The 12,826-nt window shown below is 47.2% G+C and overlaps 1 protein-coding gene across 1 annotated transcript in view; it reads left to right on the top strand.

Annotated features, from left to right (window-relative positions):
* The window catches only part of DEPTOR (DEP domain containing MTOR-interacting protein), a 107,318-nt gene that overhangs the window by 28,255 nt on the left and 66,237 nt on the right, over positions 1-12,826 (top strand). The window contains exon 3 of the mRNA XM_010846236.1: positions 3,317-3,495. Coding sequence (XP_010844538.1) covers positions 3,317-3,495 — 179 coding nt within the window. The remainder of the gene's footprint in view (positions 1-3,316; positions 3,496-12,826) is intronic.

Genomic DNA, 12,826 nt, shown 5'->3' with positions numbered 1-12,826 from the left:
TCAAGGCTGTATATTGTCACCCTGCTTACTTAACTTATATGCAGAGTACATCATGTGAAATGCCAGGCTGGATGAAGCACAAGCTGGAATCAAGATTGCTGGGAGAAGTACCAATAACTTCAGATACGCAGATGACACCACCCTTATGACAGAAAGTGAAGAAGAACTAAACAACCTCTTGATGAAAGTGAAAGAGGAGAGTGAAAAGGTTGGCTTAAAACTCAACATTTAGAAAACTAAGATCATGGCAAGTAGATGGAGAAATAATGGAAACAGTGACAAACTTTGTTTTCTTGGGCTCCAAAATCATTGCAGATGGTGATTGCAGTCATGAAATTAAAAGATGCTTGCTCCTTGGAAGAAAAGCTATGACCAACCTAGACAACATATTAAAAAGCAGAGACATTACTTTGCCAACAAAAGTCCATCTAGTCAAGGCTATGGTTTTTCCAGTGGTCATGTATGGATGTGAGAGCTGGACTGTAAAGAAAGCTGAGTGCATGAGAATTGATGCTTTTGAACTGTGGTATTGGAGAAGACTCTTGAGAGTTCCTTGGACTGCAAGGAGATCCAGCCAGTCCATCCTAAAGAAGATCAGTCCTGGGTGTTCATTAGAAGAGCTGATGCTGAAGCTGAAACTCCAATACTTTGGCCACCTGATGCGAAGAGCCAACTCATTTGAAAAGACCCTGATGCTGGGAAAGATTGAAGGTGGGAGGAGAAGGGGATGACAGAAGATGAGATGGTTGGATGGCATCATTGACTCGATGGACGTGAGTCTGAGTAGACTCTGGGAGATGGTGATGGACAGGGAGGCCTGGTGTGCTGCAGTCTGTGGGGTCACAAAGAGTTGGACTCAACATAATGACTGAACAACAGCAGAATGTTTGGACTGAAAGAAGGCCAGCCCCCTGGACGCTGGGTCAGAGGTGAGACTGTTCCACAGGGGCGGGTCAGGGTCCTGCATGCATTAGGCCGTAGAAAGGGTTTCAGTCTCTACCCTAAATCAGTAAGAAGCCATGGCATTGTATCTTCTGCAGGGTCAGGACACTATCGGATGTGAATTTTAACTTTTTTATTTTTTAATTTTTAAAACTGTTCACTCCTGTGGCTGCCTTGCATATCATTTGTGGCCTGTGGAGTTTGGTTCCTTGCCGGGGCTCAGACCCTGAGGGGACAGCGCTCACAGCCTCTGATGCTGTTAGAGTCAGCCGGAGGAGGTACTCACGGGGCACCCTCATGCGGATGCGGGTGAAGCCTGTGCCCAGGGGGCTGTCTGCAAGTGGAGCAAAGACAGAACCCGGGAGTGAGGAGAGCTTGGGCAAGGGGGATGAGCTATGCTGTTGGGTGAGGGAGCCCTCAAGGAGTCACTCAGGTCACTACCTCAGTTCAGGCCGCGTTAGCAAAAAACGCTCTTGACTGGATGGCTTAAATAATAAAGACCGTTGCTCACTGTCGGGAGCCTGGGAAGGTCAAGGCCAAAGTGCCGGCCTGCCTGGCACGCGCTGAGACACCTCTTTGTGCAGAGTCTTCTCACCGTGTCCTCACAGAGAGGAAGACGCAGCGGTCCCTTCTCGTAGAAACAGTAATCGCAGCATGGGCCTGCAGGGGAACACATTTTGCCACCCCAAAATATTTCTTTGGTACGTGGATTATTTTGAGCTAAAAACAATCAGAGCCCAGGACTCCAGAGGAAAATTTGACCTTTGACCTAAAACAATGTAGACGGAGGACTTGCAGGAAAAGAGCGATCAACACAGATAACCCGAGTCTGAGCTACGTTCGCAGACAGGGAGGCACCTAAGGAAGTCTGTTCAGACTCCGCTGTGTCCCGTTGTCTCTGCGTGCCACAGCAAACATTTGTTTACCAAACGGTGCTTTTTTGTCCCCTCTGATTCCCTTTCTTCCTCTTTGAAGTCCTCAGCCACTAGCCCCAACGCCCTCTTGTGACTTTGGTGCTGTTTAAGGTCAGGGTTTTGCCTGTTTGGGTGAGTTACTCAGTTTCCCTGTGTCTCTCCCCTGATACGTGTTACTTAACTTTTGTATAACTTTGTCCTGTTGATCCGTCTCATGGCAGTTTAATTCATAGACCAGCCAGAAGAACCTACAAGGGTATAGGAATATTTCTTCCTAACAGAGCTCCCTACTCATGAAATAATCGCGTCCCCGAATCCCCGTCTCTAAATTGTACCACATATGTCATTAGTGTTTCAATATGTATGAAATTTGGGAAGAGACAAGCATTAAGTCCATAGCAGGTAATCCAAAGATTTAGGAAAAGGAATCATGCCCCTAGGAAAGAAATATGAAACTTTTTTAGAAAAGATGAAATTTGGTTAGTAACTCCCTTTCAAGAAGGCTAAGTTGAATACCGAGCTTCCCAGGGAGCACAGAGGTAAAGGATTCACCAGTCATTACTGGAGACTCAGGAGATGCGGGTTCAACCCCTGGGTCAGGATGTTCCCTGGAGAAGGAAATGGAAGCCTCCCCAATATTCTTGCCTGGAAAATCCCATGGACAGAGGAGCCTGGCAGGCTGCAGTCCATGGGGTCACAAAGAGTCAGACACGGCTGAGCGGCTGACCACACACACACACACACTGACTGCAGTCTGTAAAGCTCGAGTTTGGGATTGCACTTTCAGCGTTCTTACTAGTCACCTGGAAAAGATGCCCTCGTTCCCTTCGGAAGCAGCTCCTTGTCTTGACAGCTGCATTTGGGGCAGCACACGGCAGCCACGTCTGTCTGTCTGAGAGCCTCACTGGGATGCTTCATGGAGGCCTGCGATGTGGGATTTCAGTTGAGTGATTTTCCTTTTGTGTAGGTTTCTTTTCCTTTTTTAAATTGAACTGTAGTTGATTTACAATATTATATTAGTTTTAGGTATACACCATAGTGATTCCAAATTTTCATAGATTATTCTCTGCTGGGGCTTCCCTGGTGGCTCAGCCAGTAAAGAATCCACCTGCAATGCAGAAGACGCAGATTCAGTCCCTGGGTCAGGAAGATCCTCTGGAGAAGTAAAGGGCACCCCACTCCAGTGTTCTCGCCTGGAGAATCCCATGGACTGAGGAGCCTGGCGGGCTACAGTCCGTGGGGTCACAAAGAGTAGGACACGACTGAGCGACTTCACTTCACTTTCATACTGTATTAAAGTTGTTATGAAATATTGGCCATATTCCCCTCGCAGGACCACATCTCCTTGTAGCTTGTTCATTTCACACGTGGTAGTCTGTGCCTCTTACGCCCTCCTCCCATCTCCCCTCTCCCCACTGGTGCGTGCAGGCTGCCTTATTTCCTTTCCTCTCCTCCGCCAGGTTGATGAGCCCTGAGAACACGCTCCTGCAGCCCCGGGAGGAGGAGGGAGTCAAGTACGAGCGCACCTTCATGGCGTCCGAGTTCCTGGACTGGCTGGTGCAGGAGGGGGAGGCCACGGCGCGGGAGGAGGCGGAGCAGCTCTGCCAGCGGCTGCTGGAGCACGGCATCATACAGCACGGTGAGCCCGCCCTCCCTGGGCCCCGACCCGTGCTCCGCATCAGACGCGCGTTCTCTCTCGCGGCTCTCTGAGCAGCTGGGCGTCTGCCTGCGCTCAGCCTAGCTGCCTCTAAGCTGGGGGTCAAGTTCACGTTTCATGCCTTCTCATTCTGGGACTCAGACCAAAGGAGCGTCCGCTCTCTGGAATATATTGTGGGTTGTTTTTGTTTTTTTTTTAATATATTGTTTTGATGGATGAGGCCAGAAGCTCCAGCAGGCAGGCAGATTCTTGCAGTGTCTCCAAAAATTTCTGCTTGGGTGAAATTGAACGTCACAGGTTCACATCCTACTGGCTACAGCTGGTCATTTGGTCAAGTCTGGATGGGAAGTAGATGGCCCTCACAAAGTTAGTCGAAATGGAAGAATGAAGATTTGCTGAACCGTGGTTCAAGCTGCCACGCTGAAGAAGCACCCAAAAGGCCTTCATCAAGTTTCCCTTTTTTAAGGGCTGAATCATAATAATGCAATATATTCGTAGCATATTATTGAAGAATCATATTAGTTACCTATTGTGGTGTAAGGAGTTCTCTAAAACTTAATGCTATAAAATAATAGTGTTTATTACCTGGTACAGTTTCTGTGGGTGGGCGGTCTGGAGAGGCATAGCAGGTGGTTTGGCTTGGTGGTCTCTTACCAAGAGTTAGAGTCGAGACGTTGTCCAGGGTGACAGTCATCAGAAGCCCTGACGGTCCAGAGGGTCTCCTTCACAGTGGCTCGCTTGGATGTCCACCAAGTCAATGCTGGCTGTTGGCAGGAAGCGTCTGTCCATTGCTCTATAGACTTCTTCATAAAACTGCTTGAGAATTCTCATGACATGGCAACCAGGCCTCTTCCAAAGGGCGTGATCCAAGAGAATGTGAGACGGAAGCCACGATGGCTTTAGCAGAGCTTGGAGTCACACGGTCATTTCTTCACCACTCTATTGGTTGGCAGGTCAGTCCCCTTCGGTATGAGAGAGGACGTGTAAGGGTGTGACTGCCGGAAGCGGGGATCACTGAGCCCCCTCAGTTCTTATGAGGCTGGCCCCACGGGAACACAGGCTCTGGAATCCCAGCGCCACCCGTTACCAGCTGCTTGCCTTCTCCCATCTGTAAAATGGGTATACTTGTTTATGAGGTGCTTGTGGAGTAAACGGGCAGATGTAAAGTGCTTGGTTCAGTGCTCTGCTCTTAGTAAGTGCTCAACCAGTTCGTTTCCTTTGTGGAACATTTTCATTTATTTGTTCATTTGTCTGGCTGTGTCAGTCTTAGTTTCGGCCTGTGGGATCCTTCGTTGCGGTGCACGGACTCGCTAGTTGTGGCCCCAGGCTCCGGAGCATGCGGGCTTCACTGCTCTGCGGCCTGTGGGAGCTTGGTTCCCTGCACTGCAAGGCGATCCTTCACCCCTGGACCACCGACCACCAGGGAGGTCCCTCAATCAATTTATTGATACAGCTGCATGACTGTAGGCTTGGAACAGCGAATAAAGGGCTGGAGCTAGATAAGCATTTCGGCCTAGGAGTCAGTAGGAAAGGTGATACCTGTATCATTCTTGCTATAAACTCCCCTCCCCACACTTCTGCACAGGCCTAGAATTTCTGTCCCAGGGTTAGGGAGAAAACAGTGAAATTATAGAGATGAAAGAAACTTTTGAAATTATTTGGAGCAGTGTTTTACAAACTGCAGATTGTAACCCTTTAGTGGGTTTAAAAGGGCTTCCCTGATGGCTCAGTTGGTAAAGAATCTGCCTGCAATGCAGGAGACCTGAGTTCAATCCCTGGGTTGGGAAGATCCCCCGGAGAAGGGAAAGGCTGCCCACTCCAGTATTGTGGCCTGGAGAATTCCATGGCCTGTATAATTCATGGGGTCAAAAACAGTTGGACATGACTGAATGACTTTTGCTTCAGTGGGTTTAAATATTTAAAATATTTAAATTAAAATATTAAGAAAAATTTTAGCACAGGGAACTGTATTTAATATCCTGCGATAAACCTTAATGGAAAAGAATATGAAAAAGAATGTGTGTATAACTAAGTCACTTTATAGCAGAAATTAATGGACCATTGTAAATCAACTGTACTTGAATAAAATTTTTTTAAAAAGGAACCACTAATACTTACCTGGCAGGGGAGATACCATGATCACGAAGGTGGTTTTCCCAGGGCGAGGCTTATCCATTGCACTCCGGATGTGCTGACCCCTGCGATTTCCCCAAATGTGGGAAACTCGACTGCATAATTTATGGTAGTGGGGGACTGCGTTCGCGCTTTCCCCTGTGGGAAAAAAAAAGAACCACTAAAAACAAAATTTTCTTTTCAGTAGACTAGATTGGACTCTCGAGGTATGGTCCATGGATCCTCAGGGTCATCTGGGAATGCGGCAGAAACAGAATCTCTGTTCCTCCCCAAGTCCCACTGAATCAGCTCTACATTTTAGCAGAATCTCGAGGGATTCAAGTGCGCTTTAAAGGCTGAGATGCAGTGGATTGGATTTCGCTAGAATACCTCATTTCAGAGCACATTTTATACAGTAATGTCAAGGGTTGCTTGGCAAAACGTTTATTCCGGTTAGAAATACACTGTATAAATAAACATATGGCCGTGGTCATGTGTGCAGTGATTGGGAACAGAAAAGCTGTTACTGTGCATTGGGTTCAAATACCTTGGAAACCACTGATCTGGAAGCATTAGTTTGAAAGGCACTCAAGCCTCTCAGTGGGTTTGGGGTGTTTTCTCCTTTCTCACGTTGCCACAATCGCACTCACAACAGTTTAACGGATGGTCTAACGTGTCTACGACTGGGCTGTCGATTGAGGTTTGACAGGTGAATAGAATTGTAAAATGTCGTGTGGTCCCTGGCCTTAAGCAGCCTATAGTCTTGTAGGGATTAGAAAATGGATATAGGAGCGGTTCGAGAGCAATCGAAGACGTACGATGTGTTTTATTTGTTTATTTAATTGATATCGTGTGCCAGATACTTTTCTAGTGATTTTGCACATTAACTTTTTGAAACCTCTTAAACTTTTGGAGGCAGATATATATATATAATTTTTTTTTTCGTGTCAAATGGCATGTGGGATCTTAGTTCCCCTACCAGGGATTGAACCTGTGCCCCCTAAAAGTCTCTTAGTCATGTCCGACTCTTTGCGACTCCATGGAATTCTCCAGGCCAGAATACTGGAGTGGGTAGCCTTTCCCTTCTGCAGGGGATCTGCCCAACCCAGGGAAGTCCTGAGGCAGATATTCTATAAAGTTGGCCCAGAAGTTCTCTGGGGTCTCCTCATTGCGTCGTGTGGACAAGCCCAAAGGCGCGTCTTGGCCAGCCCAGTAGCTGCTGTTCTTGCTTGTGCTTGGCCGTGTCCACTCCGTGCAACCCCGTGGACTGGGGCCCGCCAGACTCCTCTGTCCATGGGATTCTCCGGGCAAGAACACTGGGGTGGGTTGCCATTTCCTCCTCCAGGGGATCTTCCCAACCCAGGGATCAAACCCATGTCTCCTGTGTCTCCTTGCGTTGCAGGCGGGTTCTTCACCACCGAACCACCTGGGAAGCCATGTTGCTGCTAAATGTATCTTATTACAGTAAGAACAACTAACGTGAGATCAACCCTCTTAACACATTTTTAAGTGAACAAATTAGTATCATTAACCGTCGGGCAGGTAGTTTTATTATCTCCATTTAACAAATAAGGAAGCCAAAGCATCAGTAGGTTATTTTTCTGAGGCCACTTGGGTAGTAACGTCCAAGTGGGTATTATGGCTAGTATGCGTGAACTCAGAATTGATTGGAGTGACTAGGACCTTCCATTGGTAAAAAATCCCCTTTGGGTTGGAGTTAGTACTGTCATTTTTGCTCCAGACAGAAAACTTGGTGATAGCAAGTTCTAGAGAAAATCAGCTTTCTATGCTACCCTTTGCTGACTGACGCTATACCCCTCGACTTCAGAGAGAAGACAGAGGATGCCACAGATTGTTTCCAAACGATTTCCAAAGAGTCAGTAATTACACCTCAATTACAGTGTAATTCTGTAATGCTGTAAATGTGAATGCTGCAGTGTTGTGACATAAAGGATAAAATAGGGTATTATTGATTTGTTTTCCATGGTTTTAGTAGGATTGAATATCTCTATATAGAGCAGTCAGAGTTTCCAAAGGAGTTCCCTTTTCTCAGCCCAGCAATTCATTTCTAGATCACAGATTCTAACTTTAAATTATGAAAATTTGACAACCACATATGCGTATGTTAGAGTTAATGATATACCAGCGAGTGTTTTAAGCAAAGCTCTGAATTGTTCAGCTAATAATTAGTTTCACTGGTTAAACATTAAAGAAAGTCAACCTTTAGGCTTTGAGCAAAAGATTTCTGGATAAAAGTGGTTCTTATGAAATCCTGACCAGCTTGATTTATGAATAGTGCTCTATAATCAAGACAGGATTTGTTAGCTGAGTAATTAACTTGCATGCAAATGTATATGAATGTGTGTATATATAAATATTCCTGCATGTTCACATGTATGTAAGTATACACCTGTATGAATGTTGATTAGTATGTACATATTTATCTAGCTTTTTCATTTATTGAGGTTTACCACGTACCAGGCACTGGACTAACCAGTTTATAAATTTTAATGTATAAATACATTGTGTATTTAATATTTACATGCTTCACATATGTGGCATATATTGTATATATAATCTCATTAAACCCTCGCAGCAGTTCTATTATATTGGTATTACTATTATTATTATAGTCTTACAGTGAAGAAATCTAGAATTCAAAGCTTTAAGATATTTTTCCAAGGTTGCATAGCTAACCAATAGCTACTAATCGTTGTGCCTTAGAAAGGAGTTTCCCTTGGTCCAGGATGTATGGATGGAAGTCGGGAGGAGGAGGGGACGACAGAGGATGAGATGGCTGGATGGCATCACCGGCTCAATGGACGTGAGTCTGAGTGAACTCCGGGAGTTGGTGATGGACAGGGAGGCCTGGCGTGCTGCAGTCCATGGGGTCGGCTGAGCGATTGAACACCAACCTGGACATATGGGATTGGGTGTGGCTGGCTGACACTGTGGAATGAACATGGTCTTTGGAGAGAGCAGACAGCATTTATATCCGACTCCTTCACTTACTGTGTGACCCTGTCCACATCTCAGCCCTTCCATTCCGCAGGTTGTGAAGTTTATGAAACTGGAGTCACATTATATACCTTTGAGAGTGTTGGTTGGTTGGTTGGTTGGCTGGAGTTTCGGGTTTGTTTTTTGAAATCCTAGGACTACCCACATGTACTAGAAAGACTCCACACACGACAGGACTTCCGGCTCAGATTTTTTATGGTGAGATGACGCAGAGAAGGCTCAGCAAAGGGAGAAGACGTCCTGGGTGTTGTCTGCAGAAATCTGGGGGCAGCGTCCTCGGCTCTGCCTCCCGCCTCCAGCGGGGATGTGCAGTAGCAGGCGCAGAGCGTCTCTGCCCAGGGAAGCCCGCTTGAAACTCAGAAGGCAAGGTTTTCTCGGTGGCTGCTCACAGGGGCATAGACCTTACCTGCCTGGGCAGCCTCCTGCCGGCCTTCCAGACGCTCAGCAGGGAAGCGCGTGTTCTCCATTAGTCACAGTGTGCAAACACCCTAGTCAGGCTGGTACAGCGGAATTCAGTGCCCCGGGTGAGCAAAGTGCCTTATCAGATGGTCACTTACGGAACTTTCCAAAAGTCCAGTTCCCAGAAGCCAGGGTGGTCCAGCCCCACAAACAGGCCTTTCTGTCTCAGGGCTGCTACGGTAACTCTCTCCTGCACAGAGCTGCTGGGAGAATTAAACGATAGTGGTGGCCAAAAGCTTTTAGCAGAGGCTACCTGTTATGCCTCTCAATTGCAAGCTATCGTGCTCGATCTGATCATTTCTAAATAACTGTTAAAATGTACGGAGTCCCTCCTATATGCCAGACACTGTTCCACTCACTGTCTTCATTTACTCATCTACCCCTTTAAATAATTCTATGAGTTAGTTATCATCATAATTCTCATTTTTAAAATAAGGTTAAGTAACTTGCTGAAAACAAGAGCTAGGAAAATGATGGACTCAAGATTCAGATCAAAGTAATCTAGATGGCTGTTAATCACTAAAGAAGATTGGGTGCTAATTATAAGATTCACTAGAGGAGGAAAAAAATTCTCAACTTTTATTGCATCAGCTCACACAGCCTGTCAGATATTGCAACTGTAATCATTGTTGGCTCATAAAATAGTTATGATTACACGATTCCCTTTTTCACACAATGACCAAGCACCTTGAGATTTTTGTGTGACCTTTGCAAACATGATGAATACATTTTTTACTCCCATAAATACCTCCCTCAACTGCTTGAGCTGCTCTCCAGCTATCTTGTCCTTGCGTGGAGGACGGTAGACAGCAGTCACGTGGGTAAATAGCTCACAGCTGCAGCCGCTGACCCTGGATAATCAGGCTACCGAGACTGTGTCCAGGCGTATAATTTCCTCTTTTAAAGACTTAGTCAGAGCACTTTAACAATTTCAACACTTTATCAAGCCCCTTTCTTGGTCTTTGTCTGAAAAATACATTGATATAACATTGTGCAACATGCAAAGCAGTTCTCCATGCGTTATGCTTTTAATCCTCCCAGCGGCTTGAGGGTAGTTTTGGTGATCCCATTCCCCAGTGGAAACCAGTAACTGAGACATTGTCCCTGGGAGCCGTGAAGAAAGAACTTGGGGTTTTCTGCAAAGGAAGCTAGCTGCCAGGTCCAGACAGGAATTAACCCCATCTTCTCAGTGATTAAGAACACTGATGAGTTCAGCCCAGCCTAGAATATTCTAGCCAAAAGAAAAGAGAGAGGGAGGGAAGGAAGTGTCAAAGATGGAAGAAAGAGGGGGAAGGAAAAGAGTGCTGATGACTGAGGAGGCTGAAGACAAGACTGCAACTTGCCCAAGGCCATGTGATGTTACAGGAAAAAAAGTCATTCTGACGCTTGTTTAAGTTGTAAGGAGGGTTTTATTTAAGACTGTTGCAATAGAAGCATTGCAGCGGGGGGAGGGAAATGGCTCCCGTCCAAGGACAGCAAGAGCAAGTGGGGATTTACAGCCTTGGAGCAGGGCAGGGGCACGAGCAGATGGAATATTATATGGGAGGCGCCAATGGTCGACGCCAGGGACTTGGACATCAAAGATGGAGGAGGATAAACTCAAAATAACAGGAGTGATCAGGTATCACTGTTTGGGGGATGGCAGGATTCTTTGCTAAGGCTGGGCTAGGTCGGTCAAATGCCCCCCTCTTGATCCTGGGCGATCAGGACCCTTTGACTGACAGACTCACCACGTAGGGGAGGGCATTCTTCCACAAAAAGAAAAAAAAATTGTTTTGGAAGTTCTGTAACCGTAGGGATAGGAGCCCAGGTCGAGGGCTGGTTGAAAGGAGGGCGCGGAGGAGCGGACCGGAGCCCGGACATGCAGAGTGCCTTCGCCAGTGGCCCCGTCCTCGCCTGCCCGCCTTTCCTCTTCTTGCCACGACTCTCCTGCTCACGTTCTCTTACTTTCGCTTTGGGTAACTCCTTGCCACCAACAGAGTGAAGGTTTTTCCATTACGGTTGGTACTCAGCATCTTCGTCTTTCTTTCCTCTTAGCTAGAATGCAGGAGCTCTGAGGTCAGAGGATCTGTTTTCTTGTCTCTGAATCTCCCTGCATGGCTTGGCATTTATATGTTAGCTACTCAGTAAAACATGCATTGAATGAATACAGTAGTGCCCACTTTTTGAGGATGTGCTAGGCACAGTGTTGGGTGCTCATACCAGGTAGAGTTCCTTGAATACTGTAAGCAGGCTCAGTCCTTATCTGCTTCAGATACATGGCAGAGCTCGCTGATGGTCCAAACCCTGAAAAGCCGGGCCGCCTGGAGAAGCAGAGCCGATCTTGGGGTCCGGTGGCCGGGAGCCGGCGATGCAGGGAGCCCCACAGCGGGGGGCCAGCTGTTTTCTGCCTCTGCCCTCCCTCTGGAGGCTGTTTGTGGAGGACAGCTCTGACTGGCTGAGACTGGTCACGGGCCCACATCTGCACCCGGCGTGGGCAGGGCCCTCTGACTGACAGCCGTGCCAGCTGGTGGTGGGACGTTATTCCACCAAAAAACCAGAAGTTATTTTGGAAGTTCTGTTACCACTAGGAAGTGAGTGCTGGGCAGCTGGAAGCAGCAGGCAGGCCGACCTTCACTGCTGTTAGTTCATTTAATCCTCCCCCAAATCAGTTCACTGGCTCTTACCATCCCTGTGGCTTTCGATGACAATGTTGAGTCATTTGCAATGAGTATAATCATTCTTAACTCCTAAATATTAAGCTCTGAATAGAAGAAAATAAAGATTGAGTAGAATATTTTCTCAATCTTTCAATAATTAATACTTCATCACTACTTCAATATAAAGCGTTATCTTTATCAGCAGCCATTATTTACTATTAAAACTTTTTCCTTTCTCAATTTACACTTTCTGGGCACTTTCCTGCTGTGTCCCCTCTGATAGGCTGTGGCTCTGGTTTACTTTTTATCAGAGCTGAATCTAAGGCAGAAGGAAAGTTGGCAGGCCAGGATGCTGTTGCAGTGCCAGCGTAAGGGGGCAAGGTTCCTTGGTAAAGTCACAAGCCAGTCCTTGGGCACACAGCATGGTGTTGGTTTTGTTGAAGGACAACAGGTCTGTAGCTGCACTAAGCCTTGACTTTTGGAGAGAATGAAGGAGGTGAGCGATGCCTTGCCTCAGGTAGCCTTCCAGAAGAAGGGCATTATGCGCAAAGAGCAGAGGTCTCCCGCGAGCAGTGTCGCGACCGCACACGTCTCCCTCCTTGGTGGACATCTGTCTGGCTTTTCTCATGTGTCCAGAAACTGACCCTCTACGTACAGACTGTGTTTGGCTCTGAAGCCTGGGCCCCTGCTGACTCTCTGGTCCTGACGCCTTGTGGGCCCATGGCCGCTACAGGGACGTGGGCCTCAGTTTCCCCAAACGCGCCTTTTTACAGCAGCACACTTCTCTGTGCAGGTGAAGTTTATGGAGGCATGCAGTCTCCTAGGAAGTGCTGAGCCTGTGTGCTCTCAGGGCTTTATATAATATAAGGACTGAGCTGGGTTCCTGTGGTCATTTTTGGAGGGACGTGGGGCTGGGTACCAAGTTTATTAAAGGAGCAGCTTAGCGGGGTCTTGGTGGAATGGGTGGCTCAGACGGCTGATGCTGCTCTCTCCTTCCCTCTCCTCCTGGGCGAGAGGCAGCGAGCGGTCAGTCCTGGTTACTGATGGACGTGAGCTTGACCGCAGCCCTCAAGGGAGGGGCTGGG

Source organism: Bison bison, unplaced genomic scaffold (assembly GCF_000754665.1).
Source record: "Bison bison bison isolate TAMUID 2011002044 unplaced genomic scaffold, Bison_UMD1.0 scf7180017864233, whole genome shotgun sequence".
Lineage (NCBI taxonomy): Eukaryota > Metazoa > Chordata > Mammalia > Artiodactyla > Bovidae > Bison > Bison bison.
The sequence above is the reverse complement of the archived record's forward strand: the minus strand, read 5'-3'. Positions and strand labels throughout refer to the sequence as shown.